Source organism: Phoxinus phoxinus (genome assembly GCF_949152265.1).
Source record: "Phoxinus phoxinus genome assembly, chromosome: 7".
In the NCBI taxonomy this organism is placed as follows: domain Eukaryota; kingdom Metazoa; phylum Chordata; class Actinopteri; order Cypriniformes; family Leuciscidae; genus Phoxinus; species Phoxinus phoxinus.
Genome location: NC_136882.1, coordinates 26,866,067 through 26,893,614, shown reverse-complemented (window position 1 = coordinate 26,893,614; position 27,548 = coordinate 26,866,067). Strand labels below are relative to the sequence as shown.

The 27,548-nt window shown below is 38.4% G+C and overlaps 2 protein-coding genes across 6 annotated transcripts in view; one reads left to right on the top strand and one right to left on the bottom strand.

Moving 5' to 3' along the window:
• The window catches only part of itgbl1 (integrin, beta-like 1), a 43,503-nt gene extending 33,447 nt beyond the window's left edge, over positions 1-10,056 (bottom strand). The window contains exons 1-3 of the mRNA XM_079618077.1: positions 9,956-10,056; positions 8,285-8,523; positions 6,780-6,982 (exon numbers count right to left, since the gene is read on the bottom strand). Of these exons, the coding sequence (XP_079474203.1) occupies positions 6,780-6,982; positions 8,285-8,376 (295 nt within the window). The 5' untranslated portion in view covers positions 8,377-8,523; positions 9,956-10,056. The remainder of the gene's footprint in view (positions 1-6,779; positions 6,983-8,284; positions 8,524-9,955) is intronic.
• Positions 10,057-10,170: 114 nt separating this feature from the next.
• The window catches only part of nalcn (sodium leak channel, non-selective), a 96,189-nt gene continuing 78,811 nt past the window's right edge, over positions 10,171-27,548 (top strand). For 3 of the 5 annotated variants that reach the window (XM_079618062.1, XM_079618063.1, XM_079618059.1), the window contains exons 1-9: positions 13,121-13,258; positions 19,662-19,753; positions 19,912-19,973; positions 20,594-20,734; positions 22,644-22,826; positions 24,222-24,305; positions 24,421-24,560; positions 24,642-24,770; positions 27,209-27,363. In XM_079618062.1, the coding sequence (XP_079474188.1) occupies positions 19,932-19,973; positions 20,594-20,734; positions 22,644-22,826; positions 24,222-24,305; positions 24,421-24,560; positions 24,642-24,770; positions 27,209-27,363 (874 nt within the window). In that variant the 5' untranslated portion in view covers positions 13,121-13,258; positions 19,662-19,753; positions 19,912-19,931. Of the gene's footprint in view, positions 10,334-13,120; positions 13,259-19,661; positions 19,754-19,911; positions 19,974-20,593; positions 20,735-22,643; positions 22,827-24,221; positions 24,306-24,420; positions 24,561-24,641; positions 24,771-27,208; positions 27,364-27,548 lie in introns of those variants that run through there. The other 2 variants (XM_079618060.1, XM_079618061.1) reach the window with 2 other exon arrangements.

Here is a 27,548-nt window from a genome sequence, read left to right as displayed (position 1 = left end):
AATCATCTAAAGAATGAGGGTCACTGTGTGTAATAAGTTTATAGACAATCTATGATTTATGGCACTTGTCAGAGCTGCAGTCTAGCATTTCAAGCTGTAGTGCTCATATGGGAGATGTGTGTTCATGTCCGGCCCATGTCATGTTCATCTTTTGTCTATTTCCTCTCACCTGACATTTGATTGTGTGTTACTAATTGGATGAAAGACCATAGAGGAAATTAAAGTTTCATTTTGGCCTCATCATTCATATTTGCAGTGAAATAACACAGTGGACACAATTTCCTCTTCCACTGTATACCCAAGCACACTGACCTGGAAGGCATGTGACCTTTTCGTAATTTTAAATATATATCAGACCGGCTGCCAGAGCTAGGACCCACACCATATGTTGACAGAAGCTGGTTAGGATGCATATGTTAGTTCACCTAAACACTGCTGTCATGCCCATCATATATGTAGCAAACTATCATCACATTTCACTTAAGCATTTTAAAACTATTATTGGTAACTCATAATGTGTATATATCGTAGTGTGCAAAAGTCTTGCCAATAGGAAATATCAGTTTTATTTCAAAACAATCCAAGTATTGTAATAATCCAGTGATATTTGTGAATGAACAAGCAGCCTAGATAAAGTCAGTATGGAATAGACATCGAGACAGACTGTTCCAAGCGTCTTGGAGAAGCTGCCACAGTTTTTCTATAGATTTAAACTGTCTTAGTTGCTTCTGTCGCTTCATATAATCCCAGACTGACTTGATGAAGGTAAGATCAGATCTCTGTTGTAGTAGGACTCCTTATTCATATAACAATCTCACTGGATTTTTACCATATTTGTATGAAATGGAAACCTAAACCTGATATTTCATCAGCAATTATAATTTTAAAAGTAACTTTCCAAACCATACGCTCCAGACCAGAAGACACATCCAGGTTATATGATATTCCTTCTTTAGAACACTCTGATGGGGAAATGAGTGTTCAAAGGAAGAACAGAAGTCAAAGAACAAAAAGATAGTGGATTGTGGAAAAGCTCTTGGACAGAGTTCCACTGGGACCTGAAAACATGAAATCTCACTCTTCTGACACGCTCACTCAAGCACATAAAAAAAAAGGAACTTGAGGGTATCATAAATCACAGGCATCTCAACTGATGTATGTATATATATGGAGAGGAAGGGTCTCTAGATGGCAACACTTGTTTAATAAAAGGGGCCAAAAATGAAGGTCGTACCAAGTAGCAGTCACAAGTGCCTGTATATAGTATATAGTACAGAAGAGTGAGGGCGGTGGTTTCAGAGGAGGACGGGGAACAGGAATGGGACGGGGAACAGGAATGGGACGAAAACAGTCAGGGGCAGGTGGAAGGAGGGTGGAGCCAGGAGCAGAGGGAGCCAGGCCACAGCCAGCAAGATGTTCCAGGGATGTGATCTGCTGCGACAGATCATGCCGTGGTGAAAACCCAGACGGAGCCGAGGAGACACGGAGCCAGGGTGACACTGCAGGTGTGGAGGACCAAGGTGGAGCTGATGGCTCATGTGGCCGAGGCGGTGGTGGGGATCCGTAATACCGCCGTGGAGCCGCTGCGAGAGAGGTGTAGCCAGAAGCCAGGAATCACTTGGTGGCACCAGGGTGACGTCTTACCAAGGTGGATATAACGGGACGAGGGAGTCCGGCAGAACTGTTGGGATGACAGGCCACAGTGGATATGTGGGAGCATGGAGCCAAAGCGGAGCCGATGGGTCAGAGAACAGAGGTGGAGTTCGGGGTTCATGGTTGGAGGCGGATCCTTATGCCTAAGCAGAGCTGGGGACTGGAGGAGCAGAGTTTGGTAGAGGAAGTGGGAGAGGGAGGCTAGGAGGGATCTCTGTAGATTTTGAGCTGGGCAGAACCTGCGGGGACGCAGGGAAATCTGAGCTGGGCGGAACCACCGTGGATACAGGAAACTCTGAGCTGGGCAGAACCAGCAGGGATACAGGAAACTCTGAGCTGGGCAGAACCTGTGGGGACGCAGGAAACTCTGAGCTGGGCAGAACCAGCAGGGATACAGGAAACTCTGAGCTGGGCAGAACCAGCAGGGATACAGGAAACTCTGAGCTGGGCAGAACCAGCAGGGATACAGGAAACTCTGAGCTGGGCAGAACCAGCAGGGATACAGGAAACTCTGAGCTGGGCAGAACCAGCAGGGATACAGGAAACTCTGAGCTGGGCAGAACCAGCAGGGATACAGGAAACTCTGAGCTGGGCAGAACCAGCAGGGATACAGGAAACTCTGAGCTGGGCGGGACCAATGGGAAAACAGAAGACTCAGGGCTGGGTGGAACCAGCGGGGAAGGGAGAATCATGGGAATAATCCCCAGAACTCCTTTGGGGGAAGACATTGTTGCCATCTCGCGCACCTAGTCAGACATGTCCTTGGGCTCAGGCTCCGGGGTGGGTTATGACTCCGATGGGTCCTCTGCCTCGTTGTAGTAAGAAGAATATAATATTTCAACTCAGGCAAGCTCAGGAGAAAATACAACCAACTAAAGAAATTGCAGAACAAACAACAGAAAGAACTGAGGGCTTACAGTATACATACAGAGATAATTAACATAGAAACAGGACAGGGGTGATGATCTAATTAACTACATTAAAGGAAGGGTAAGCAATTTTTGGAGAGGCTAGCAATAGCGAGTTAGTTTTAAAAGCATAAGATCCCATTCTCCCTTCATAGCGCTCTCCAAAGGCACACCTCCTCCAAAACACATGAGCACGTACAGCAGGGAGCAAACAAAAGTGTCATGAGAGACGGTGTACCTCATGTCTCAATGCACATAACATTACAATAATAATGAACAAAAAGCACACTGACCTGTACCACCTGACTGCTGCAGATTCATTTCAGCTTTGATAGTGTTGCCATTGAAATGCAAAAATTTGAGTCACAAATCAGAGTATAACGTCACGGGTTTCCATCTCTTCCAAATGACAGTAGTTATGGCATGAACGCAGCATAAGCTCATTGCTTTGGATCAGGAGGAACTGTAAAGCTGTTTCGGTTGTGGTGCTCGGTGACTGAGGTCTGTCTAACTCTGCATAGCATGAAACGCGCGGATGACGTGTGATGTCTGAGTGAGCAGGGTGCGCGGAGACTGTGGTGGTTAAAGTACCTGAAAGCCACACTTGAGTAAAGTATAGATACCTTACCAGAAAATGACTTTGGTAGAAGTGAAGTCACTGTTTAGGATATTACTTAAAAGATAATTCCGGTATTTAACACCTTGAGTCTATATTGTAGTTTGTTTTGGATGAACAAGAGTGGTGGACAACATTTTTTTGACAATGGTTCCTCTCTCTCGAGTTTTTGACTATAATAGAATTGGCCATGGACCCATTTAACATTGGAGTCAATGGTCATGTCCGAAAATGTCATTAAAACAGCCAATAATGTTCGTTTACAAAACTGTTAAACTCATCGAGTAGTTAGTGGTGTTCGTTGATGATTATAAACAATATATCGTCGCAATATATGATTCCAATCCGTTTATTTTGCGATAGTGGAACTATTTTTTCAGACACTTCAACCGTGTAACTTCCGCTCAATATTTGAATCTGAAGCGTTAGCACACTTCCGACCACTTGATGGCGATAACCGATGTTTATGTCTCGCGGGACACTCACGGTCACAGTCGAGTTTAACTTCATATTGCACTGGTCAGTGGTCACGTCTTTCAATATGGTTAGAATTTGTGCGGTCAAAAACTGCGGTAAAGTTCCTAAAAAAATTATTGTTTATTTCGCTTACTCTCCCGGAGCACAGTTGCTCTGCTCGCTAGCCTTATGAGAAACGGAAGCGAGGAAAAAGACTACATCGACCAAATGTAAACAGCCCCCTTTCCGTTTCCGGTAGCGCATTTATATTAACGAGCACTCAGTCCTTCAACAGAATTCAATGGGATTTTACAAAATGACGAATAAAACACGACAGAAACTGTATTTCGCAACACTTTTTGTTTCTGGAACATCAACTAACATCACTAATCACTTGGTGAGTTGCACAGTTTTGAAAAGTAATGTTAAAGGTTGTTTTAATGACATTTTCGGACATGACCATTGACTCCAATGTTAAATGGGTCCATGGCCAATTCTTTTATAGTCAAAAACTCAAGAGAGGAACCATTGTCAAAAAAAATGTTGTCCACCACTCTTGTTCATCCAAAACAAACTACAATATAGACTCAAGGTGTTAAATAACGGAATTATCCTTTAAGTAAAAGTGTTAAAAGTATGTGATAAGTATTTTTCAAATATTGAATACATACATTGACAGGCAGGTAGGACATTGTCTGTGGAAGGACGCAGAACTATAAAATATTTATCCAATCATTAAATTCAGTTTGAATGCTTTGATACAATTTATATAGTACATATAACAGAAGCATGACCCTGACAGTACCTGAGAAAACTAATTTCTACAGATGGAAAAGTTGAGCCACCACTGTGCCAAATCTTTCACGTGGCTCCTTGAAAACCCAATTAACTTGTTTTGGGAGAGGGAAAAATGAGTAAGAAAAGTGGAAAGGAACTGCCACGTTGAGATCTGTCCCCATAAACTAGAAGAAAAAAAGCAAAACCAGGTCACATAAAAAGGGAATAAAACTGTAATTGTGCTCCATTTTTCCCAGTCTGTATAAACAATTAAAACCCCATGGCAATTCTTGTACATTTGGATTTTCATAGAATTTGACAACAAATGAAAAGGAAATATTCACATAGGTTAGACATGTAGCCTGTTGAAACACTAGAGATGTGAGCGAACTGAAAAAATTAAATCACACACAGATGGTGACCAGCTGTCAGGTAAAACATTTTGTAGTTATATGCACCCCAAATGTTTTTTAATGAGTCCTGGTTTGCAGTCTTATTGCTGGGTCAAGCCATGTTGTCATGTGTATCTGCTTGTCAGTGAACAAAAACAGGTGTTTCAAAGTAAAATGATTTATGGAGTCTCCCTGAACAAATACAAATCTCCAGAGACCAAGACAGATTTTTCTTCTTAAGTCACAGAAATTTCTCATTAAATGCTCCACTTATCATGCAGATCTTGTAATACGAAATTAAATCATTAAAAAAGGAAGGCTGACAATAAGAAATTCTGCTATATTTGTGGTTCAAATTCCACCTGATGCTGTTCTAAAACTTCCATTACAGTGAACTGAAGGGATGTGAACAATGGCACAACATCAGAATTCTTTTACAGATCTAGAAAATCCCAAACTGCCACGAGCAAGCTCTGAAAACCAGCTTATAGTTAAAGAGATGTGGGGTATTTTGACAGATGCACAGTAAATAGCCTTGATGTTATTAAGAAAAAAAATTTGGTCCATATATGACCTCCATTTTCAGAATACATAGCCTTTAGAGAAACCCTATTATCAGCTATACGGCCCAAAGCTAATGAGCTCTTCACTGGCTCGCAACATGCCCCCACAAATAAATGTCTTTCTTTCCAGCTTCACATATGTCCATTAGTGGTCCTCAACATCTTATGTCTACAGATCAAAACTGAATGTGGAACCGAAATAGATGAGTGTTTTTGTTCAAAGTCTGTCGGGTGGATTGCTGTTTTCAAGAGTATAAAAATCAGTACAGAAAATCAACAAACTACAGCTATAGAGAGCAACTGCAGAAAAGTAAATAAAAAGTCCATTAATTTAATTCTTGGAAAATTACATTGTAATGTAAAAACATTTCAAGAGAGACATATGATTATCTCTGAAGTTATTAATGATATATGATTAGAAGTCAAAGTGAGTTCAACTTCCTTTACAACAATGTGTTGATTTTCTAACTACACTACCCATAAAACTAATATTATATAATATAATAGTATTATAAATGAAAAATATATGCATACATATAAATAAAATGTATAATTTTATTTACATTTTATTAAATTAAAGTTGATGTCTATACCTGTATTATTTGAACTGTGAAGTTGTTTAAATCATATTTTTTTTACAGTCATTTTATGGTTTGGATGTTACCATACAGTAGATGTTGCTCTACCCCGCCCATATGGTATTAATTTTATCAGTGTAGGTTCAGTTCATGGCTTTAGTTCATAGCTTTATCTATTTAAAATAATAATATTGAAGTCAATGGAGTAAATTAATGAGGATGATACTTACAGGACCAAGGCAGTTTGAAAAGTGGACAGTCACTCAATGGAATGTAAGATACATAAGTATCTTACTCTAGCACCACGATTGTGTCCTTATAATTATATAAGATGTATAAGATGTTTCAAAGCCATCAGCAGGTTGTGGAGCTGTCAGTTGAGGGTTTGGATGTCAGGTTATTCAAGAGTCTTTGCTAATGGATTTCTGTGGGCTTACAACCAATTTTGCACACACTCACCATCCAGTGGAAACGACTGAAATGACATTTGACACAGTAAAGGAAGTGTCTGTGAAAATGATCCTTTGAAGTAGTGTCTGAAAAATCTTTGAAAAAAAGAGGGGGTTGCCACAGAACAACATGGCACCTAAACAGGCTCCTTTGAAACTGCCTGTGTTTGTCTGAATAGAGGCACTGTGAAATTCAAATGAGACCTTGAAGCTAATGACACAATATTGGATGGAACATCAAAGGCCTTCACAAGCTGGATGCGTGTCTTGCACACGTCTGCAAAGCCTTTTTTTTTTTAACAAGACACCAGATATTGAAACCTGTTCACAAGTAACTGACGCACTTAGTGGGAACGGTGTTTTGAGAGAGTCTGTGACAGCTCTTACCTCCACAGGTCTTCCCATCATATGTCGGGCAGACCCAGTCATGGCATTCACATCGCGGTCCATAGAACGTTCCAGGATCCGTGACCTGGCATATGCAAATCCCGCAATCGCACTCGCCTCTTCCGCTACAGATCAACCCGTCGGAGGTCCGACAGCGCCTCAGTGATGATTCAGAGGAGATCTTACACTCTCCACCCACCTGCCTGCAAGACACAAGAGCTTTCAGTAACACCTGTGACCTTTGCCTTCTACATCAAACCTCTGTTCTTCCCATGTAGGTGAACATATGCCAGATGTTGGATGGGTGGGTGGTGGTTTGCAATCCTCATTTTTACCAGTAATGACAACCAGACTCCCTCTCGCTTTCTGAAGGGAAAAAAAAATTCTTTCTGAGGATAGGTAGTGCAATGTATCCGATTTTGGCAGATTTCCTGTCTGTATCTTCTTGTAAGCTTGCAAGCTAATATTTAAATATAGCAAATAGCCCTAGGAGATAAATAATACAATAACTATAAAGGTTATGTGAAAAAATTACTGCTTTAGTGCTATAGTGGAGCCATAAGTCATAAGATATGATTCTGCTAGAGGATTGAGTCTCACAGAAAACAACTAACTCATGTCTAGACACTGTGTATGCAAATGTTTCTGCTAGAAGATCTGAATTTGTAAGCACTAAAAAACATAAAAAATCTTACTAATAAAAAATAAAAAGGTGACTCATGTTTCTGTACAATTGAGGACACCAACATAATATAATAATATCAAAGAGTCCATAGCCGGTAAAGGGTCTCAAGAATGTCATTGCAAACCTACTGAAAACAAACGGCAGACTGTATTCCACTGTTTATTATTTTCCAACCCAAGTTCCCCTGTGAAAAATGTTTCATTTGGTTGTGTTCTTACATACCTCCCCTGCTTCTCATCTCTGGAGTTGGCTTTTCTCACATTACAGGGTAATAAAAATAATTTTTTTTCTTCTTTTTTTCCCCCCAAGCAAACATTATTCAGGGGCTTGGTACAATATGGCTGCACTTACATGGAACAAGTCTGTCAGCCACAACAGCACATTCACTCTCTTATTCCAGAATCTGTCTCTGATTAAGTGCAATGCAGCGAGAGCATACAGTAAACATGCAATGTGGTACAGAACTGATAGTATTATGGTGAATGTGCACCTGCTATGTTTAAACCACTTAAGTAATTTGCAAAATAGGAAAAGATCAGAAAGGTGCATATGTTGCTGATTTTAAGGAAATACGTCATGCTCTATAGGTGAAAGCTGGCTTGAAAACAAATAAATCATTGCTGGCACTTTGTCATAGTTGAGAATCCAAAAAAAGAAAGAAAAGTAAATAGATTAAGATATATAGAAGCCATGGACTAGTTCTGTAGCTGTGACTACACAACAGAAACTTTTCCGTCTGTAAAAATACAGTCTGTCAGCAAAACGTTGTTGCACAGTGGAAAAGTCAAACTGATTGGAAAAACAACACAGCTAAACTCACCTTAGTGACTGCTGTAAACTTCCTTGAACGGCAGAGAGCAAAATTAGAAGCAAAGAAACTAAGACGGAGTTCACCAAAGTCTCTGCATGCATGTTTAGATCCCCACCAGAAACCTGAAGTGAAGTGCCTTCAGGAATTTCCACTTTCCAAAACAGAGGGAGAACGGGCTGGCCAAATCCAGCTTGAACGCTTCAGAGGCCAACAGCGCTCTCCATATGAATGCCTTTGATTAGTTGTGACTCTCAGTACAAAGGCAGGAGTGAGAGATAAAATGGCAAAAAAGCAAACTTGGTCACAATAATTCATAACATTCATACAGATTATTCAGAATTTTACTTTCCATATTCCTGCAATGCTGTCCTTTTCTCCTATATCTCATATAAAATGCTGTCATTAATTACTCACCCTCATCTCTTTCTAAACCCGTACTACTTTTGTTCATCTTCGGAACACAAATGAAGATATTTTTGATAAAATCTGAGAGCTTTTGGTCCCTCCATTGACAGCTATGCAACTACCACTTTGACAATTCAAAGAGTTTATAGAGAGATTGTACAACTAGCCTAATGCATATGAATAGAGCAGTTTAGTGCACATTTTCTGAAGAGACTGATCGCTTTATATGATGAACAGATTTAATTTAAGTTTTTATTTACAAATAAACATTGATCAGTGAACATAAACAGAAGCTCAGCCGAACCTCTTGCAGAAGCTCAAAAGAGAATTAACTTTTTTTGGTTCTTGCGGAAACTCAAATGTGCTGCACAACACACAATAATGAACCCCATTGATTCTTGCTCTCTTGCACGTCAAGCAAAAATGCTCGAGAGCTCCTTATAAAACAGATAGTTCAGGTGCTTGATTCTGATTGGTTGAGCCGCGTTCGTAACCCCCAGAGCCATAGAGAATTGACCATATAGGTGACCGCATTACAGCTGCATGCGTTGCTTGCGCGTGACAACGTCTTTGGAACTACATCCTTGGCGGAGGAATACATGTGTTATACCGTTATACGTTGTGTTGCTGGTGTATTAAAGTTAATATTTTTTAAGGAGTAACGTTAACCGTTTTATAAAAGCAATAAGCCCATTGAAGTCTCCGCATCGTGCCTAACAACGACCATAGCTGTTCTAAATTCACTGTAAAACACAGCTTCGCGGGTCTCATTGCTTGAAAGTTGATGAATATTATGGAATTTTCCTTTTTGGGTGACCGGTCCCTTTTAGCCTAAGCTATACAATATATGCCTCTGGGCGCTCGCTCGATCTCGGTTGGCAGACACACATGCAATTGAAACGATTCTACCGAATAAACTTCCACAAATGAGAAAAATCACAAAAAAATAGCCTAGCAGCTACGTGTTTTCACGTGTTCACATCCTGTTGATTTAGCTCTGTGGTCTTGGGGGAATCCATACATTACACTCGAGAGAGCGTAACCCTTTCCTTGACATCGACAGTTTAATGAGCATAAACAAAACAAACACTCCCAGGTGGGCCCTGTAGAATCCAGTTCAGACGATACATCTACAATCCGGTGTTAAATCGACCAAAAACAGCTTTGGCATCGATGTTTAAAGGTAGCCTACAATATGTAAGAATTTTGTAATAAAATATCCAAAAATCACTTGCACAGTGTGATATATTTCCTGCAGTTGTGTAGACTACTTACAATATCCCAAAAGTTCCCGAAGATTTTTAATTTCAGAGAAATTTTAAATAATTGGCCGTCCCGTTTAACCTCTTCACTGATGTAACGTAATATCCGCGTTATCCCTGGTTTCCGCTCGTAGCACTGCCATAAGTAACCATGGCGACAGACGTTGACAACTGCGTAGTGCGTAACGTCCTGTCTATGATAACGTCTAGCTGCACGCTGTTGTTGTTTCGTTCAAACATTATGGACCATGGCAAGCAGGCTTTGGGGAAAAAAGGAGAACTAAAACGAGAATCAATATCAGCGTGGCGTTTTCGAGATGCCGAGAGCTCCACTTCCGTGATAAACTTCGACTTGACAGAGACGTCACTCTTGCATGTACTTTATAGACAGGTGAGCAAATGTAACATAAAACGAATCAACGTTATATAGCGCAACATGATGAAATGTAAGAATATGATCTGTATGTTATTCTAATGTTGATCTAGCTTACTGCTAGTCTCATATAGCCAACAAACTAACACATAGAATAACAATAATTTCAACACACTCAAATGCAGTTTAGTCTGATAGTGTGTAGACCAAGTGAAACAGCCTGCGTTACCTCACAAGTTTAATTCGTCTAATAAACTGACCTGTGTGAGTATTATATTATTCAGCACTTGCGGGTAGTTCGGTAGAATGTAATGTCCTCATTCCTTTATATCGGCGAGGCTCACGGGACTTATGTGCGCGTTGATATCTGTCTCATTAGCAATCGCGCCCTGCTTCATACCACAGTCATGATACAAACATCAATGTTCACTCATCCATAAACATTATTAGATCCATCGGCATGACGACAAGTTCCATAATTCCGCAGGAAATTTTGCGCCATCAACGTACGCGTTTGTTATTGTAAGAGAGGTTAGTAACCCCTAGCGGCGAAAAAAAAAATACATATTGTAAAAAAACAAAACAAAAACAACCTAAGAAAAAAACTGAAACCAACTGAGTGTTGTACTAGAAACATTACATTTAGGTCTTAAAGGCGAAAATAGATGGTAAGATATACAGTATATAGACAGGGCCCAAAATGGACTCTTGTGGAACCGCACTGGTTATAGGTGCTGGATAAGAAAAACAATTACCAATCTTCACTGTAAAAGATCTTTGCTCCAATCGGATATCAAATCTGACATAAATCTGGATATGAACAGTTGCGATACTCAGTAATGGACAGTTAATAATTTAGATCAGATTCCAATCCCTATAGAAGGTGTCTGTGTGAACTGGGCTGATCTCTTTACTTGTTCCTCCTTTTCCTCAGGACCTCCTCTCTCCTTGCATGGTCAGCATTGGGTCTTTCCCTGTATTTTTGTGTCCTCTCTTTACTTGACATATCTGCCTGACAGACACAACATTGAATCTTTTAATATGCAAAGCATGGCAAACATGGTTAAATTAAGAATAAAATCGAAAAGGGAACACATTAATTGTATGGGAAATTTAATGTTCACCTTTAAATTAATTCAATATGTTTTTAATTTTTATTTATTTATCATAAAAAAAGATGGATGTAAGATTGTGTGACAAATATATCATATGGTGTGACTTGGAAAAACAGTCACACCATATGATACAGTTTTGTTCAGTTAGGCTAATCTCTTGGTTAACTAAAAACCTCTAGCTTATACATAGCATGTAAATTGCCACATGGCAGCAATGATTTTTAAGAATTAATAAGTAAAAGTTTTACAAAAGTGTTTCCTTTTTATGTAGGAAATAATGTCACACCATAAGACACAAAACATTGACCACTAGTAAGCATATATATAAATAAAAAGTCAGAACTCACCTCTTGATGTTCCAAACCACTCCAGAGATGACACTGCAACTTCCTGATTGAGTGTGGACCTCTTAATCACAATGATGTCCGAATTATTGGCCATTCAAAATATAGATTGCGGTGTCACACCATATGACGCCCAATTTACGGACAAAATGTATTTGGCCAGAACTTGCTTTAAAATCATGCACAGACATCAACACTTTCTGTATCCATTAAAAATACCTCTGTTACTTAAACTGTAAATCTATCAACTATTTATACTTTGCTGAGATATATTGTCATATTAGTAAGGTCACACCATATGACAATTTTGATGTTTAGATAAAACATTTAAGTAGTAACGTTACTTTATACACCAACTAGCTGAGTTTCTAGTGTGATTTCTCCACGAAAGTCTCTCACAAATAGACTGTAGCGTGAGCCTCAACAGCGTATACATTATCAATCGCTGTTTACACTGAATCTAGCTAATAAAATCAGAATCATTAAATATAAAAAAAAACATTTGTTTGAAAAAATCTTTATTTAAAATTATGAAAGGAAACGTTTTTTTTTACTTTGTTTAACATTTTAAATATTTTATTATTATATCAACATCAACCGCTCACCCTACTTTAATCTGTCTGTCGACCAAAAATGGATAGATTTGGGAATGGAAAGCGTTCTGGGGCGCAGAGCAGAAGAAAAGGGAAATGATATAGCTTAACCTATTATTGTTTTAAACACTGTAAAGTCAAGTGTTGTTGTTTTTTATTAAAGGGGCAAGTGAAAGACACTGCAAGTAGCTTAAAACAAGTGATAAAAAATAAATAATGGGGCACAATGGCACCCCCCTCCCGTCCGGCGACCCTATCCTCTGCATACACCATTTTTGCGTCATTGAGTTCAACCCTTGACTTTTGACATTTCAAATGATGATAAATGATAATTAATATTATACATATTTGTAATATTATTTTTCGTTTTTCCTATTATTATCATTATTGATTTTGTTGTTTTAATAGCAAAAAAGCATTTGGGTCTTTTCACTCAAACACTTTCCATTCAGCCTATAGATAGCCCTTGTGACAATTAGCCCCGGTGTTATCTACATAATTATTATTATGTATTATTTCCAATTATAATTTTAAGATAAGTTGTTATATTGAATTTTAATCCATATTTGTTCATGTTATTTAGTATTCAAAACTACTGTCTATTCAATAACGTTTAACAGTGACAAAAATGTCAAAATCTTTTTTTTTTTTTAATTCACCAGGATTTCATCTGCATTCAACATTAATCAAAAAAATTGCCAAACTTTTTTTTATATCAATACTGATATTATACATATCAAGGCCTGCGGGATCTCATCCTGCGAGCTGTGCTGAGCGGGTCACGCGCGTCTGATGCGCATCTGTCGCGCGGCTGCTGTGACTGTGAAGCTCGAGCTCAGTACAACGAGACATGGACTATACATCGCGTTAACGGCCAAACTTCAATAACCAGTAAGTCAAAGAGCGTTTTTTCTGTCGTTTCGGCGCGTGAGTGCGATTAGATTGTCGCATAAGAGATGTATTTTGTTTTATTCGGCTTGTTTGCATGTCTACCAGGAAGTGTGTGGACCGACTGCGCAGCCAAAAGGCCTTTGTTAAAAAAACAGCACTGTCAAAGGTTAAAAACCTTTTTCTGGATACGCTTATGACAAATTTAGACAATAATTCAAGCAATGTCCTAATCGACATGCCTTTATATTTTGTGTAATTCGTGTGTTTTTGCTTAAGAGGTGGTTTAGCTAGAGCTATAGCGGCAGCAGCCCTGCTCTCATCTGTTGCCATGGTAACCGTGTGGCAGCAGGAGGAATCTCCCTGCATAATGGCTGATGTCACTGTGTTCCGGTGTGCCACAAGTATAGACCTCATTCAGAGCAGGGCCATGACAGGTATAAAAGCTAGGCTGTGAGGTATAGATTCACATTGTTTTCAATGGTGTCCGCTTTAAAAAGCTGCATAAAGCTCCTAGATCACATACAATTTTCCACAGCTTAGGTTGTCTGGAGTTTTTTGTCTACTGACATTTCTTGGAAAGATATTTTGCAGTGTTTTATCAGCAGAACAATCCAAAAACACATTACATAACAGAACAAGCCACTGAATAAATGTATGTCCATCCATCACAGCCTCGCTTTCATTTATCGTTAAAAATAAATTATAGCGCTACCATGAATAAGGTATAAACTGACATGATCTTGAGTCAGTCTGATTTGCATGTTTTGTTTTTACATATACGATAAATCTTGAAGACCGGTGGCTTTTGGCACTGGCCTGTAAAAATGGAGGTCTTGCATTAAATAGGCCTATCTCTGTAAGTCAAACAGATGCTGGGTGTTTAATAATCATTTTATTTGGATCAACCTAAGATTAATGATTCGGATTCTGTGGGTTTTGAAAATGTTCGGGTGGTTATTTGTAAAAACACAGGGCTGAGAGGCTAAACTTGGAGAGAGACAGATAGAGAAAGACAAATAGCCTACTTTATTGATTTAATTTTAGGGAATCCCCACCAGGAATTATGTAGCAGCGGTGTCATAATCAACATTTCCCCCCTGGGAATTCTTTTGAAATTACAAAAGTAACTGTAAACAATAAGATATCTCAACACAACAGATGCTTTGCTAGAATTCATTTAAAAAAATTGCGGTCTCTAGATTTGATTGTATTCTGAACTGTCTAGGGGTGTGCCGGTTTCAGAATTGGTGATGACGGTTATGATGTGAGTCAAATGTGACGGTTCGTAACATAACCGTCGGTTTTTTTTTTAAATCCTTAAAAAAAAAAAGCAATGAACATGCTTTGTTTTAAATAAATCACACACACTAAACAAATCCTTTTAAAAACGTAGGCTGCTTAAATTATATAAGAGCTGCATAAAAATTAATGAGTAGGCCTAAATTACAAATGATAAAATCTACATACCTTTATCAAAGAAAAAAAAAGTCGAACAACGATTGTTGTGATAATACCTTAATTAAACTAACTAAATACAGGAAACAAAAAAAGTGCAATGACATTTTAAATTCCTAATCTTTTTCGACTTCAAAGTTCCGTGACAGGAACACCAACATGTTCACTTTACTCGGTTTTAGTGACGATCTGACAGGGGTAGCTATGTTACCCGCAGTGCTAAAAACTCGCTCTGATGCTGTGCTTGTAGCACAAATACACATGTATTTACGTGCCAATTTTGCTAAGAGCGGATAGCGTGTGTCTCCCCACCATGCTAGTGGATTAGCCGTAGAGTCAATTGGTTCTTCTTGGAGATAGCGGGTTAACTCCGTGTCAGCGCGCGCTCTGATCGGTAAAGGGGCAGATATTTCAGACCTCCGTTTATTAGGGAGATCTCCAAGATTTCTCAAAGCCGCACCCGTCTAGAAAGGATGTAGCAAAGATATTTAATGCTAATGCATGAGGCATAGGCATAGTTTCATTCATTTACGATGAGATGCGCTCTAGTTCACAACGCAATGCAAGTGAACGCGGCGCGCCGGCGCCTCAATGTCACGGTTATTATATTGTCTGCTATATTATTAAATACATGCAATTGGTTGATGAAACATTTATTAAAATTAAGGTACAATTTGTACAAAACGAAATTCGCTTTAAGGAAAGGCTTACAAAGCAAAACTTATATGAAGTGGTAAAAATCATTTCTGACGATTTACAAAACAAAACTTCATTAAGTGGTAAAAACCATGTCTCCCGATGTATTGCGCATATTATGATCCTATCTAAAAAAAAAAATTTTTTTGTTGTTTTTTTTATGTTTGTAAAAAATATTTTAATAACACGGTTTTGGCGGTTATAGAGTTCTAATGACGGTGTTTAACTATAACCGTCGGTCTCACGGTTATATACTAACCGTCACACCCCTAGAACTGTCACAGTATTGTTTGATGTAATTGCTGTTGCAGAGTTTGTTGGGAGTGTGTAATTTCATGAACAGTGTTTTCAGAGCTTATTTTATATTTTTCTTTCCATGAAAAAAAAAAAATCATATTAGCTTCAAATACAGACAGTAATAATACAGAGATATTATTATTTTGGTTATAGGCCTAGTGAAATTCCATTTTCAATTTACATTAATGAAATTGATACACTTGATGCATTATGCCTATTGCTGTTTTTGCATACAGTCATGGCCAGAATTATTGGCACTCTTGCAAATAATTTGCACCCTAACCTTTCACTAAAGTAAAAGAATGTAAAGTGGGGGTGAAAATCTCTTTATTAAATATTTGTTTTTCTCCAATACATGTTGGCCACAATTATTGGCACCCTTTTATAAATTACTTTTTGCAACCTTATTTTGCTAAGATAACAGCTTCTCCTATAATGCCTGATGATGAGTTTGGGGAACCCCTGACAAGAGATCAGAAACCATTCCTCCATACAGAAGCTCTCCTTCAGATTCCCAGGTCCATGTTGGTGCGTCTTCTCTTCAGTTCAGCCCACTCATTTCCTATAGGGTTTAGGTCAGGGGGCTGGGATGGTCATGGCAGAAGTTTCATTTTGTGCTCATTGACACATTTTTGTGGTGATTTTTAGTTTTGTGTTGGATCACTGATGGAAGATCCGACCACGCGTCCCATTATACAGTAAGATTTCTAGCAGAGGATTTTTATTAATCTGTTCTGTTGGTATTTGATAGGGATGTGATTGTGCACATCGACTAATTTGACAGTCGTTTAATCGGAAGTTCTGTAACCGACTCGTCTAAAAGTGAGAAACCCTCTAAAAACTTGTATGATCCATTTGAGCACCTAATATATGAATCAAACAGTCAAATCCCATGATAAATGCCTCTAAACGCCACAGACTTGGCGAATTTCTGATTCTAATTCTGAAGCTCAGTTATTTTTGTCGGAGTTGAAGTGAATATGCAATGGGCATTTGCTTGCTTTGGCTATCACACCTACGTGCATGTCCTGAATATGGTTATGCATGGCTCTAGTGGAATTATGCCAGTTAGAAATGGCACAGCTTACATAAAACTTCTCTGTTTTATTTCTAATTCAAAATACCCGCATCTTGTTTGTCTTTTGAGCGGTCATTTTTGTGCACTCCGTGACTGGCACGAAAAAAACACATCTGAGGTAAAATAAAAAGAATAGTATTTTATTTTAATGTGCTATTTAAAATGCTTTTAAATAAAAATGTATCTAAGTTCAAGGCACAGGGAAGAAGGGGGAACTGGTGGACGGTAAACGGAAGTTTTAAAATAAATAAAACGAAAGTAAACGGCAGGTGCTTCTAGTGTTGTCAAAAGTACCGACTTTGGTACCTAGTCGGTACTGAAATTTTAAAAATGTGACTACCAGGATTTCCCTCTAGCATTTTGAGCGCTGTTGAACAGATTCTTAAACACCTCTGATTGGCCATTGCGTTCATGCGCTCAATATAAGTCTGTGATTACTTGGCTTTCAAACGCTCCCGTGTGTATCTGTGTAAGCGCTTGGTGAAGACATGTTTTTGAAGCATTGATCATTGTAGCCAATCAATCACAGACATATGTTGAGCTTGTGAACACAATGGCCAATCAAATTGTAATCTCACCATAAATGCATTTAATTAAATACTACTATTTTTCACAGTCATCTTTTTACTTTAAGACCGGGGTAAAGCAAGGAAAACTACTTTTACTTCAACAAGGTGACATAATGAAAGACACTCTTCTCATTCGTGGAGGTGGAAAAACAAGTTCTTTGTGACATGCAAGATTTAATGTATAAAGATGCAATATAAGTACATGGTTAAATATTTTACCACTTGCTTGAGTAACTTAATATATAATCTGTATAGAAGCAATGCATTGAATAACGTTGTTTAAACGTGAATACATCTATTAAAGAGTGTATATCGCAATGCTGCCAAAACTTTTTTTTAATATAAGTTTTTGATAAGTTCTGGATTGGAAATACAAATAGTGAGTAAATGTGTTTGTGGTACAGCTTCACAGCTGTACATTAAAACGACAGTAATTTGAACAATAAAATCGTGTGTATTTTTTGTGTGTAATCGACTATTGTTTTTAGTGTCGACTAGTCGCAGCTGTACCGTTTAGTCGACTAGTCTTGCACATCCGTAGTATTTGATAGAATCTCAATACCATGTTACCAGATATACCATGATACCATGTATCTGAACAAGATGTCCAGGACCTCCAGCAAAAAAATAGGCCCACAACATTAAAGATCCATCAGTATATTTAACCTTAGGCATAGGGTACTTTTTATCCCTGTTTGCACCAAAGCTCTTTTTTTTAGTTTCATCTGACCATACAATCCAGTCCCTTTTGAAGTTCCAGTTGGTCTGACAACTGAATATACTAGAGTTTGTTTTTGGATGAGCGAGGAGGATTTTTCTTGAAACCCTCCCTCGCCGTGCGTTAAAACAATATAAACACACGCCCTCTTTCAGGCAGATTTGTAAGTTCTTTAGTTGATTGAAACTTCTTAATTATTGCCCTGATGTTGGAAACGGGAATTTTCAATGCTTTAGCTATTTTCTTACAGAAAAGCTCAACAAGCTTTTGCTGAACATGATTATATTCTTTGATTATTTTACTCATTGTAATGGAGGGATTCATTATCCCCCCCCCCCCCCCCCCCCCCAAAAAAAAACCCCCTCCCCCCACCACCATTTATACTCCTGTGAAACAAGTAGTAATGGCTAGACAATTCATGCTCCTAGTCACCCTGGTGTGCTAAATAGTTTAAATATGAATGGGAATATACTTCAGAGATATTTTACTCATAACAAATTCTAGGGGTCGGGGGGGGGGGGGGGGGTTTTGGAGAAAAACATTTATTTCATAAAGGGATTCCCCCCTACTTTCAATTATTTTACTTCACTGAAAGGCTTGATTTTTGAATGAAAGATCAAAAGGATAAACAATGCAGATTTATTTTTCAGACATCTTTGATCATATTTATCAAGGGTGCCAACAATTCCGGCCATGACTAATTTTTAATACATTTTATTTTAATGGTGATAGCTGTTTTGCATAATTTTAATGGTGAAAAATGTGTTAATATTATTCATTCATTTGGGGTTGCTTCATTCCTATACAGAACTTGGATCAAGCATAGTACAATGTAGTGGGAATTGGATAATAAATCTAGTCTGATGTGCAAATGCCCTATATTCTGTAGAAAATTTTAAAAACAAAAAAAGCCTTTGGGGGAATAATTATCCCTTCTCATTGCCTATACAATCTAATCTAAAACACAAAACATTTATGTAACAAGCCAGCCTAAAAAAAATAACGGCACCAGCCACCATTAAAGTGTTTAGTGATTGTATCCTGCCTTTAGGCAAATAGTCCTTTCTGAAGAAGTGAGAGTAATTGTAGTCTTCTGCAACTTACTCCTACATTACTGCACTTACACCCTATAATTTAGTTTTCACTTGTCTTCAAACCTCTATCTATCAACATATGCTAACTGTAGCAATTACTTCACAAATTGCCTGTGACTATGTGGAAGCTGTTCTTAGCAGACCACTATGTTCTTGACATAAATGTAAGAACTTTTAAGATTCAACTTTCCTTTGTAGACTTCCCATTTTTATCAAAATCAAACTTTTTGTGCATCTTGCCATTGATCCAAATTGACATTCCAACGACCTTGATCATGTATTTTATGTTACATCTGACTTCATCATGTTAGCCTATACGATTTTTTATGCACAAAACCTGCCCGACCTTACTGGGCATGACAGTTGCTTTGAGTTGATTTTTTGCTTTTGTGTTGATATCACATGTAAAGGTCAAGCTTTCACCTGTTATGCATTCAGCATTCATTGACTGGACTCCTTTATAAAAAGGAATAAAAGGCTAATGATATTCTTGCAGGACAGGCCTCAACTCCACCAATCAGCTGTCTTTCGTACTGAATTCAATTCCTCTCTATGCCGGGGATGAATGCACCAATGAGGAGCCTGACCGTGAGTAACCTGGTCCCACAATCCCATCCGTCCATGACTCCGCCACTCAGTGTTGCATATATTCCTTGTCTGATGTGGTGGACATTATTTGTCGATATAATTGTACCCATTTGGTACACCATATGCCATGTTGACTAACTGTTGTGTGTTATTTACAGGGTATGCCTGATCGCATGTTATGTGCAGTGCTGGAGCAATTTCAGCTTTACTTTTCCCGTTGGTATGTGCGCTTTGTTTCAGTGAGTGTGTGATATCCATGTTTTATTATTGTCCTCGGTAAGAATAGCTTTAGTGCCAATATTATGCAGTCCCATTATCGGTCGCCTGTCGTTTGTGTTATGCTGAAGATCCAGTGTGATCTTTGCAGAAGGTAAGTCAGCATTTCAGTGTAAAGTCAACAGTCTGTGTTTTATGTACATCATGTGCTTGATTGTGTTTAACGGAGACTGTGCAACACTACGATACATACTGTCTGGTACCATACTGAGCTGTGTCCTCATGTCCTACTGTACAGCCACAATGAATACATTGCTCAAATCTGTTTGCATGCCACTGTAGTTACTTTGCTTTGGACTTTCCTCTCTGTGCTTTTTATACCACATAATTATAGTAATAAGCATTTAGCCTGTTGCTAAATTGCAAAAACTGTTTCTAAATTTTGCTAAACTAAATTGATTTTCATTTTCTAATATTTAATTTTGTAATATAATTGCTTAGAACACATATACAATCGGTTAGCATCCAAGAAAGAATACATCTCATGGCTACAAACAGAATTTGAGCTTTGCCTGATGTGTCGTTTAAGTTAGAATTTGTGGTCGATGTGCTTTTGTCTTTCAGATCCACTCTCTCTATAGCACAGCGAGCCCAAGCATGCTGAAGAGGAAGCAGAGCTCGCGGGTCGAGGCCCAGCCCATGACTGACTTTGGGCCAGATGAAACTCTGACAGACAGTGCTGACATTCTTTGGATCAACAAACCAGTATGTGAACAAATCTCTGATATCAGATCAATAATTTTTGACCCACATACCCCCCCCAAAAGAGATACCCGATAAGCTCAAACTGTAGGTGCAATGTCATACGCAATTTCCTGTGAATATGTAAGATTTCCGATTAATTAGCCGCTATAGATAGATAAAATAATAAAAAATAAATTAAAAATACATGACAAATAGCAGTTTTCAATATCAAGCAGCATAACATGCTTTTTTGTACAGCTAAGATAGCTGTAAGTGGCTGAACACAAAAGGAGATTCAGAATAATGTTCATGCTGCTCTTTTTTTCTCACTGTATAACAAAAGTGACCAGAGACTTTTAAGCTTCAAAAAGAACAAATAAAGATTATAAATGTAGCACATCTTGTGTGCTGTATTCCAAGTCTTCTAAAACCATTCAATAGCTTTTTGTGAGGAGCAGCTTTAAATTTAACTTGCTATTCATTGAAAATCCTCTACTGTACAACAGAATCCAATATTTTCAGTGAATATTTGTTTGACATAAGAAAAGTTATCAACTTAAAGGGGTCATATAATGGTACATGCACTTTTACAAGTTGATTGTTCTGAAATGTGTGTTGGCAGTGCCTGTACACAACCATCACATAATGATAAAAATCCATCCAGTGTTTTTTTTTTTAATCTCCTTATATGTTTTCCCCTGTCTCAAATCGAGCCGTCTGACCGTGACATGGTCGGACGCCCCTCCCACAATTGTTAATTGACAGCAGCGTTTCAACACAGACCCGCCCTGAGCGAGCTGTCATCATAGTCCGCCATTGTTGATACGCTGGAGTAGAATGCCGTCTAAGTGATTGTGGTGTTCTGTTCTTGGGTGTAATAACGAACGCAGCAGTCATTTTAATGTTCCTAAATCTGAACTGCTGAAGACGCAGTGGCTGAGTTTTGTTTTCGAAGGGAATATTCCCCACGATCAAAGTCAATGTTTTCATGTTTGCGCGAATCATTTATCACCAGACTGCTTTATAAACGAGGGTCAGTAGGCTATAAAGCTGGTTTTGCTAAGAAGCTGCTCCTGAAAATAGAATCGGTACCAACTATTCGTGTTCCTGCTGCACCTCCAGAAGAAGTGAGTGTAAAGTTTTATTCATCACTGACAAGCCTACATTTACCGAAAAAAAGTTTTTCATGACCATTAGCTGTAACATCAATCTGTCAATGAACTAAAGTATACCGGTACATCAGTAAACACATAGCGTTCGTATCTCACTACTCTAACGTTACCCTGCCAGTACATACAAAGATAGATCAAAGTGACATTACGTTAACCAACCATTCAGAAACGTCCGGTTCGATCCTTAATTGTCGAACTTCTTCGTGGGTCGTCATCTTGTTCTGGGTCCGACTCCGGTTCAAATTGATACTGTTGCACAGATGTGTCCTCAGAGACTCCAGCTGCCATTCTTTCTCCAAAATATACCCTCAACTGTTGTCAAGGCAACACTCCACGTGTGTTGTGTCGAAACGCCCCACAAAAGCTCATTATCATTTAAAGACACATCCACTTAAATGGCGTGCTGAAAACAGGGCTGTTTTTGACCAGGTTAAATTAGTGTTTTCTTACAATACTAATGAGAATTTTTAATTAAAGTATATTACAAACTTTTCATTTAGACCCTACAGAATCATATTAACTTGTACAAAAATGGGATTATCTGACCCCTTTAACAAATTATAGTGCACAAATCTTTCTTTTTTTGTCACTTTGGGTGGTGAATAGTGAATTTTCCTTTTCAGGTAAACTATTTCTTTAAACTAATTCCTTTTGATTAGTGTATAGTGGACAGACACAGCCCCAGTTAGGACAAGGTGCAACACTGAAACCCTGAGGATGTGCCACACTCTAATACAGATTGTGTTCTTTGTCTTCAGTGGGTTCATTCTCTCCTGCGGGCTTGCGCTATAATCAGTGTCATTTCGGTCTGTATGAATACACCTAAGACCTTTGAGCACTACCCGCCCCTGCAATATGTCACCTTCACCCTGGACACACTGCTGATGTTCCTCTACACTGCAGAGATGATCGCCAAAATGCATATCAGGGGCATTATCAAGGTAACACACTCAATCAGCATCGTCATGATTTATAGCGGAAATAGAATGAGGGGGAAAATGTCCTTTGGAAGTGAATAAAATAGGCAGGTGGCTGAATAACGTGTGGTCAGTTTAATTGGTGAATCAGGAATAACAACCCCATAGAGAGATACTGAATAGTGAGTCATTTGCTTTCTGAACCAGCCACAAGATGCATACATGATTTTCTTTATCTTTCCTCTGGCACGGAAAGCAGGAAGGTTTATGTAGAAGATAGCGTAATTAATTAGTTTTTTTTTAAATCCTGAGATCGTATGAGGACAGGGTGATTAACCTTGCAGCAATTATATGCTAAGTTAACACATGCATTTTAATTTTATTGAAGTAGAGGAACTCGCATCATTATTATGAGTGACCTCAACTCAGTTAATTAGGCCAGTATATTTGTTTTGTATTTCAATCGTTGGAGTGATTATGATCTGTGAAAATCAGACTTGTGTTTTTCTTTATCACTGTTAGCAGGCATATTTTTGGTCATTTGGTATATCCTGCATTATGAACAGTTACTAATGCTAATGTCTAATCATTGATTTAATGTAAATAATTCATCATGTTGTGAATTAGGCCATTTTCATTTTATTAAGTAACTCATTCATCAGTATTAACTATTTCAAATTCAGTCTCTCATATTTGCCATTAATAAAGTCAGTCAGACCTTCACACAAATTTTAAGCCATCCCATTAAATAAATCATGTTTGTGGCCTACTAATACACTGTGAGATCTGAGCACTGGAGCTGATCAGAGGCTCTGAAATCCCAGGGGATTTCTGGGCAGATGTCTTAAGAGAACAAGTGCTTCATCCACTAAAGTATCTGTCTCTCAATCAAAGAAAAGCCACTGGAGCGTGAAGGCAGTCTGCACTGAAACAAACAAACCTGAGCACGTCACACCTCTGATGTCATTTCCTGTGCACCAGCTGCATGTGTGAATAGGTAGTTGACATGACAAACCCTGTGGTGTCATGCTGTGTGACATGCTGCACTCTATTTAAAACAAACCCTTTCTGGCCTCATATTTATTTAAAGACTATATGGAATATAAGTACTTTCAAAAAATATATATTATATGCTACTGGGGTCATGTTATGCTTCTACCTGAATATTTACTCTACCACTAGAGACATAGTTTGATTGTTCCCATTACCTATATTTTTTTTGTGCCATGTTTACTTTTTCTAGGTACTTGTTAAGCAATGTCTGACAGGATAAATACTCTGATGTGCTCACATTGCAGAATTTGGCTGGCTCTGTTGTTAACAGCTGCCACAATCTTTCATTAGACCGGTAGACCAGCTGCCACTCACCTGTGGACTTTCATTTACAGCCTGTGTCTTATCACCTGCCTCTGTTTCCAGGGAGAGAACTCATATGTTAAAGACCGCTGGTGCATGTTTGATGGCTTCATGGTGGTCTTCCTCTGGGTCTCTCTTGTGCTTCAGGTCTGAAAATTGTGTTTAGTGTTATTTCCAAATTAAATTGTTTCTTTCTAATTAAAAAGGAGTGAGCTTCATAGGTAACTCCACTCATCCGCTTGTTCGTCTGAATGGTCTCAAGGTGTTTGAAATAGCTGAGATTGTGGACCAAATGTCACCTTGGGGAATGTTACGCATACCGAGGGCCCTCATTATGATCAGAGCCTTCCGAATCTACTTCCGATTTGAACTGCCGCGCACCCGGATAACCAACATTCTCAAGTAAGAGCCCCGCAAGTCCAAAGAATGTGATAAATGTAATCTTGTTAACATACCCACCACTTAAAATTCACTTCCTTTCAGGCGGTCGGGGGAACAGATCTGGAGTGTGACCATATTTTTGCTGTTCTTCCTGCTCCTGTATGGAATCCTGGGGGTTCAGATGTTTGGCACCTTCAATTTTCACTGTGTCACCAATGATACGCAGAGAGAGTAAGAAAATTTCATCATCATTATTTTCTCAACTGTTCTCTTTAAATCCAATAAAATAATTGAACCTAATAGCCCAAGAAATCAAAAACTTCTCTTTGTTTGGTGAGTTTTATCATACTCCTTGTGGTTTATTATCCCTGGGATGAATCAGGGGATTTAACATAATGCTGAAGTTTTTCCTGGCATCAGAGCAAAATAAGAAGTATGCGTCTGTTGCTATACACCTCCCACACACATCTGTTCTTTGGAATACAAATCCCATCAGCATCTGTAAACGGTATTAATAACAGATCATAATTTTCATCATGTGATGTCACGGCCTCCTAAACACGGCCTCCAAGTAAGAACAGCCACATTATATGATATGTTTGTCTGAATTTCTCATTCATATCTAATCACATGGAGGCGCTTGAAAAGCCAACAGAAATTCATGTCTAAAAATGAACAGTAAATCTTGCTGGAACACTCGCACGCAACTTGAGGGCGTGACGAAAGCAGGGTTGAGCTCAGTCTTAATGCAGCGTGTGTATGGAGCTGTGGAGGTGGTTCTCTTTTAAAACCCAGGCCTATTTAATATTCCGTTGCAGATGAGTGGCGTGTCAGAGCCGGCACTAAAACAAAGAACCTAAACCATCAGCAACAGAAGAGTGTGCTGAGCACTAATCACAATAATTAACGTTTCCTGTGTTGCCTGGGCATCATGCACATGCTCGCCTCTTTTCAGCTGCCTGGCCTCAATCCGTCTATATGTGCATGAGAGAAAAGAGCTCTTATATTGTGAGATATCTCACTGCACTGACATTCAACATTATTATTCAAAAGGTGTTAGTCATAGGTTACAAAATATTGTCTGCCATGTAATATATGTAGACAGGCAGTATTTTAATCCTTCATGCTAGTGGAAGTGTATTTCAGGAAAAACTCAGTGTTGATCATCATGCAGAACTACTGTACAATACTTGTCCTTGGCTAGTCGCTATCTGAATTACGCATGGATTCAATTGGATAAATGTGCTAGGGAGTTTTCCAGACTTGTGTCTATTGGGGATATTTTTTTAGATTTTATGTCACAACCTTTTATTTTTTGTTTTATTTTCTTAAAATATAAATGAGCACAGGCCTTGTGACATTGCCAATCATAAACTACCCCCTTGTTCAGAAAATGTCCCATACATTTCTCTCAATTACAGGCAGCAAGTTATGACAGGTGATCAATATGATACAATCTCTGTTTCCGTCTGTATTCCCTAGCATTTCTTATCCATTTAGGCTAAGTGTACAATACTTAGATTTAATGCATCATTTTATGATGTTATCAGTATCTTTTGACTAGTGTTTGTTATCAGTTTATTCAATGGAATGATCTCTTTGGTGGATTATTTATCACTGTATAATTAAAGCTATTTTGATTCACCGCTGTGCCTCTGATTGGCCTTTGTGATACTGCAATCAATGATCCCTACTCATTTCAGAGTCTTTAATAAACAATTTGAAAGTATGTCTGGCAAGCCAATTTGAAAGCATTAATTTTCATTAGAGACATCAAGTGCCTCCTGAAGTAACACCTGTGGTCCAATCTAAAGCTGTCTGCATGTGCATGTGTGTTCGAATAGGTATATCTTTTTATTATTTTTCAGGGACATTAAGGTCGTAAGTTTTATTTAGAGTGCTAATACAGTTTAATTATGCAATAGAGCGGATACAGTCTATAAGCTAAGCAAAATATAAACATGAAAGTAGCGTGTGTGTGTGTGTGTGTGTGTGGGTGTGTGTGTGTGTGTGTGTGTGTGTGTGTGTGTGTGTGTGTGTGTGTGTGTGTAAAGAAAAACAGGAAAACAGATTGTGTGTGTTTTCCTTCTACACTTGATTTCTTTTGATTGCTTTTGATTTATGTAATTCTCTTAAATATGCAATCTAATAGATTCAATTATGTAGGTCGAATGTAGCCTATGTTGACATTACTTAAACCTGATTGCAAGCATGCTTTTCATGGGACTTACTGTAATGTGAAGAGTAAAAATGTCATTATTTTATGGTTTTGAGCAAGATGACAAAAGGAAAAAAACTTGATAGTGTTTAATGTTCAATTATGCTGGTATTTAGCACCATTTCAATTACACTTGGTTACCAAGTGCTTTTGCTTAGCCTGATGATGAATACATGTGAAGACAGATGTGTATATAATGTATGCATTTATTATCCTGCATGTATATTCTCCTTTAAAACTCCTGTCTCGTGTACAGGGCAATTAGAGTCACACCTGTTAGTAAATACGGTTGTCAGTCCCAAATGCTGACTTTATGTGTTGCCAAAGAGAACCAGGATAACACTGCTAGTCTGTGAAAACACCAGATGGCCTGTTACAATATAGTGGTTTATTTGATAAGATATAACATTTGATAATGATTCTTTGAAAACTCACTCTGGTCTTTTTCCAGTAATGTGACATGGAACAACCTTGCGATTCCTGATACGCACTGCTCTCCAAACGGGGAGGGTTATCAGTGTCCAGCGGGGTTTAAGTGTATGGATCTTATGGAAGACTTGGGACTTAGCAGACAGGAACTCGGATATAGTGGCTTCAATGAGCTTGGTGAGTCATTGCGGCACTTGCATGATAAAATGATGTTTGTAATTTTGTTTCTTCTCTATTAATTTTCATCCACTCTGTTCTCTGAAGAATATATGAGTAGTGCTTGCCAATGCAAAATTTCAGCATCTTCCTTCAAAGATAAAATCACTAACCTAACTAACATATTAACATATTACTGTAGTAAT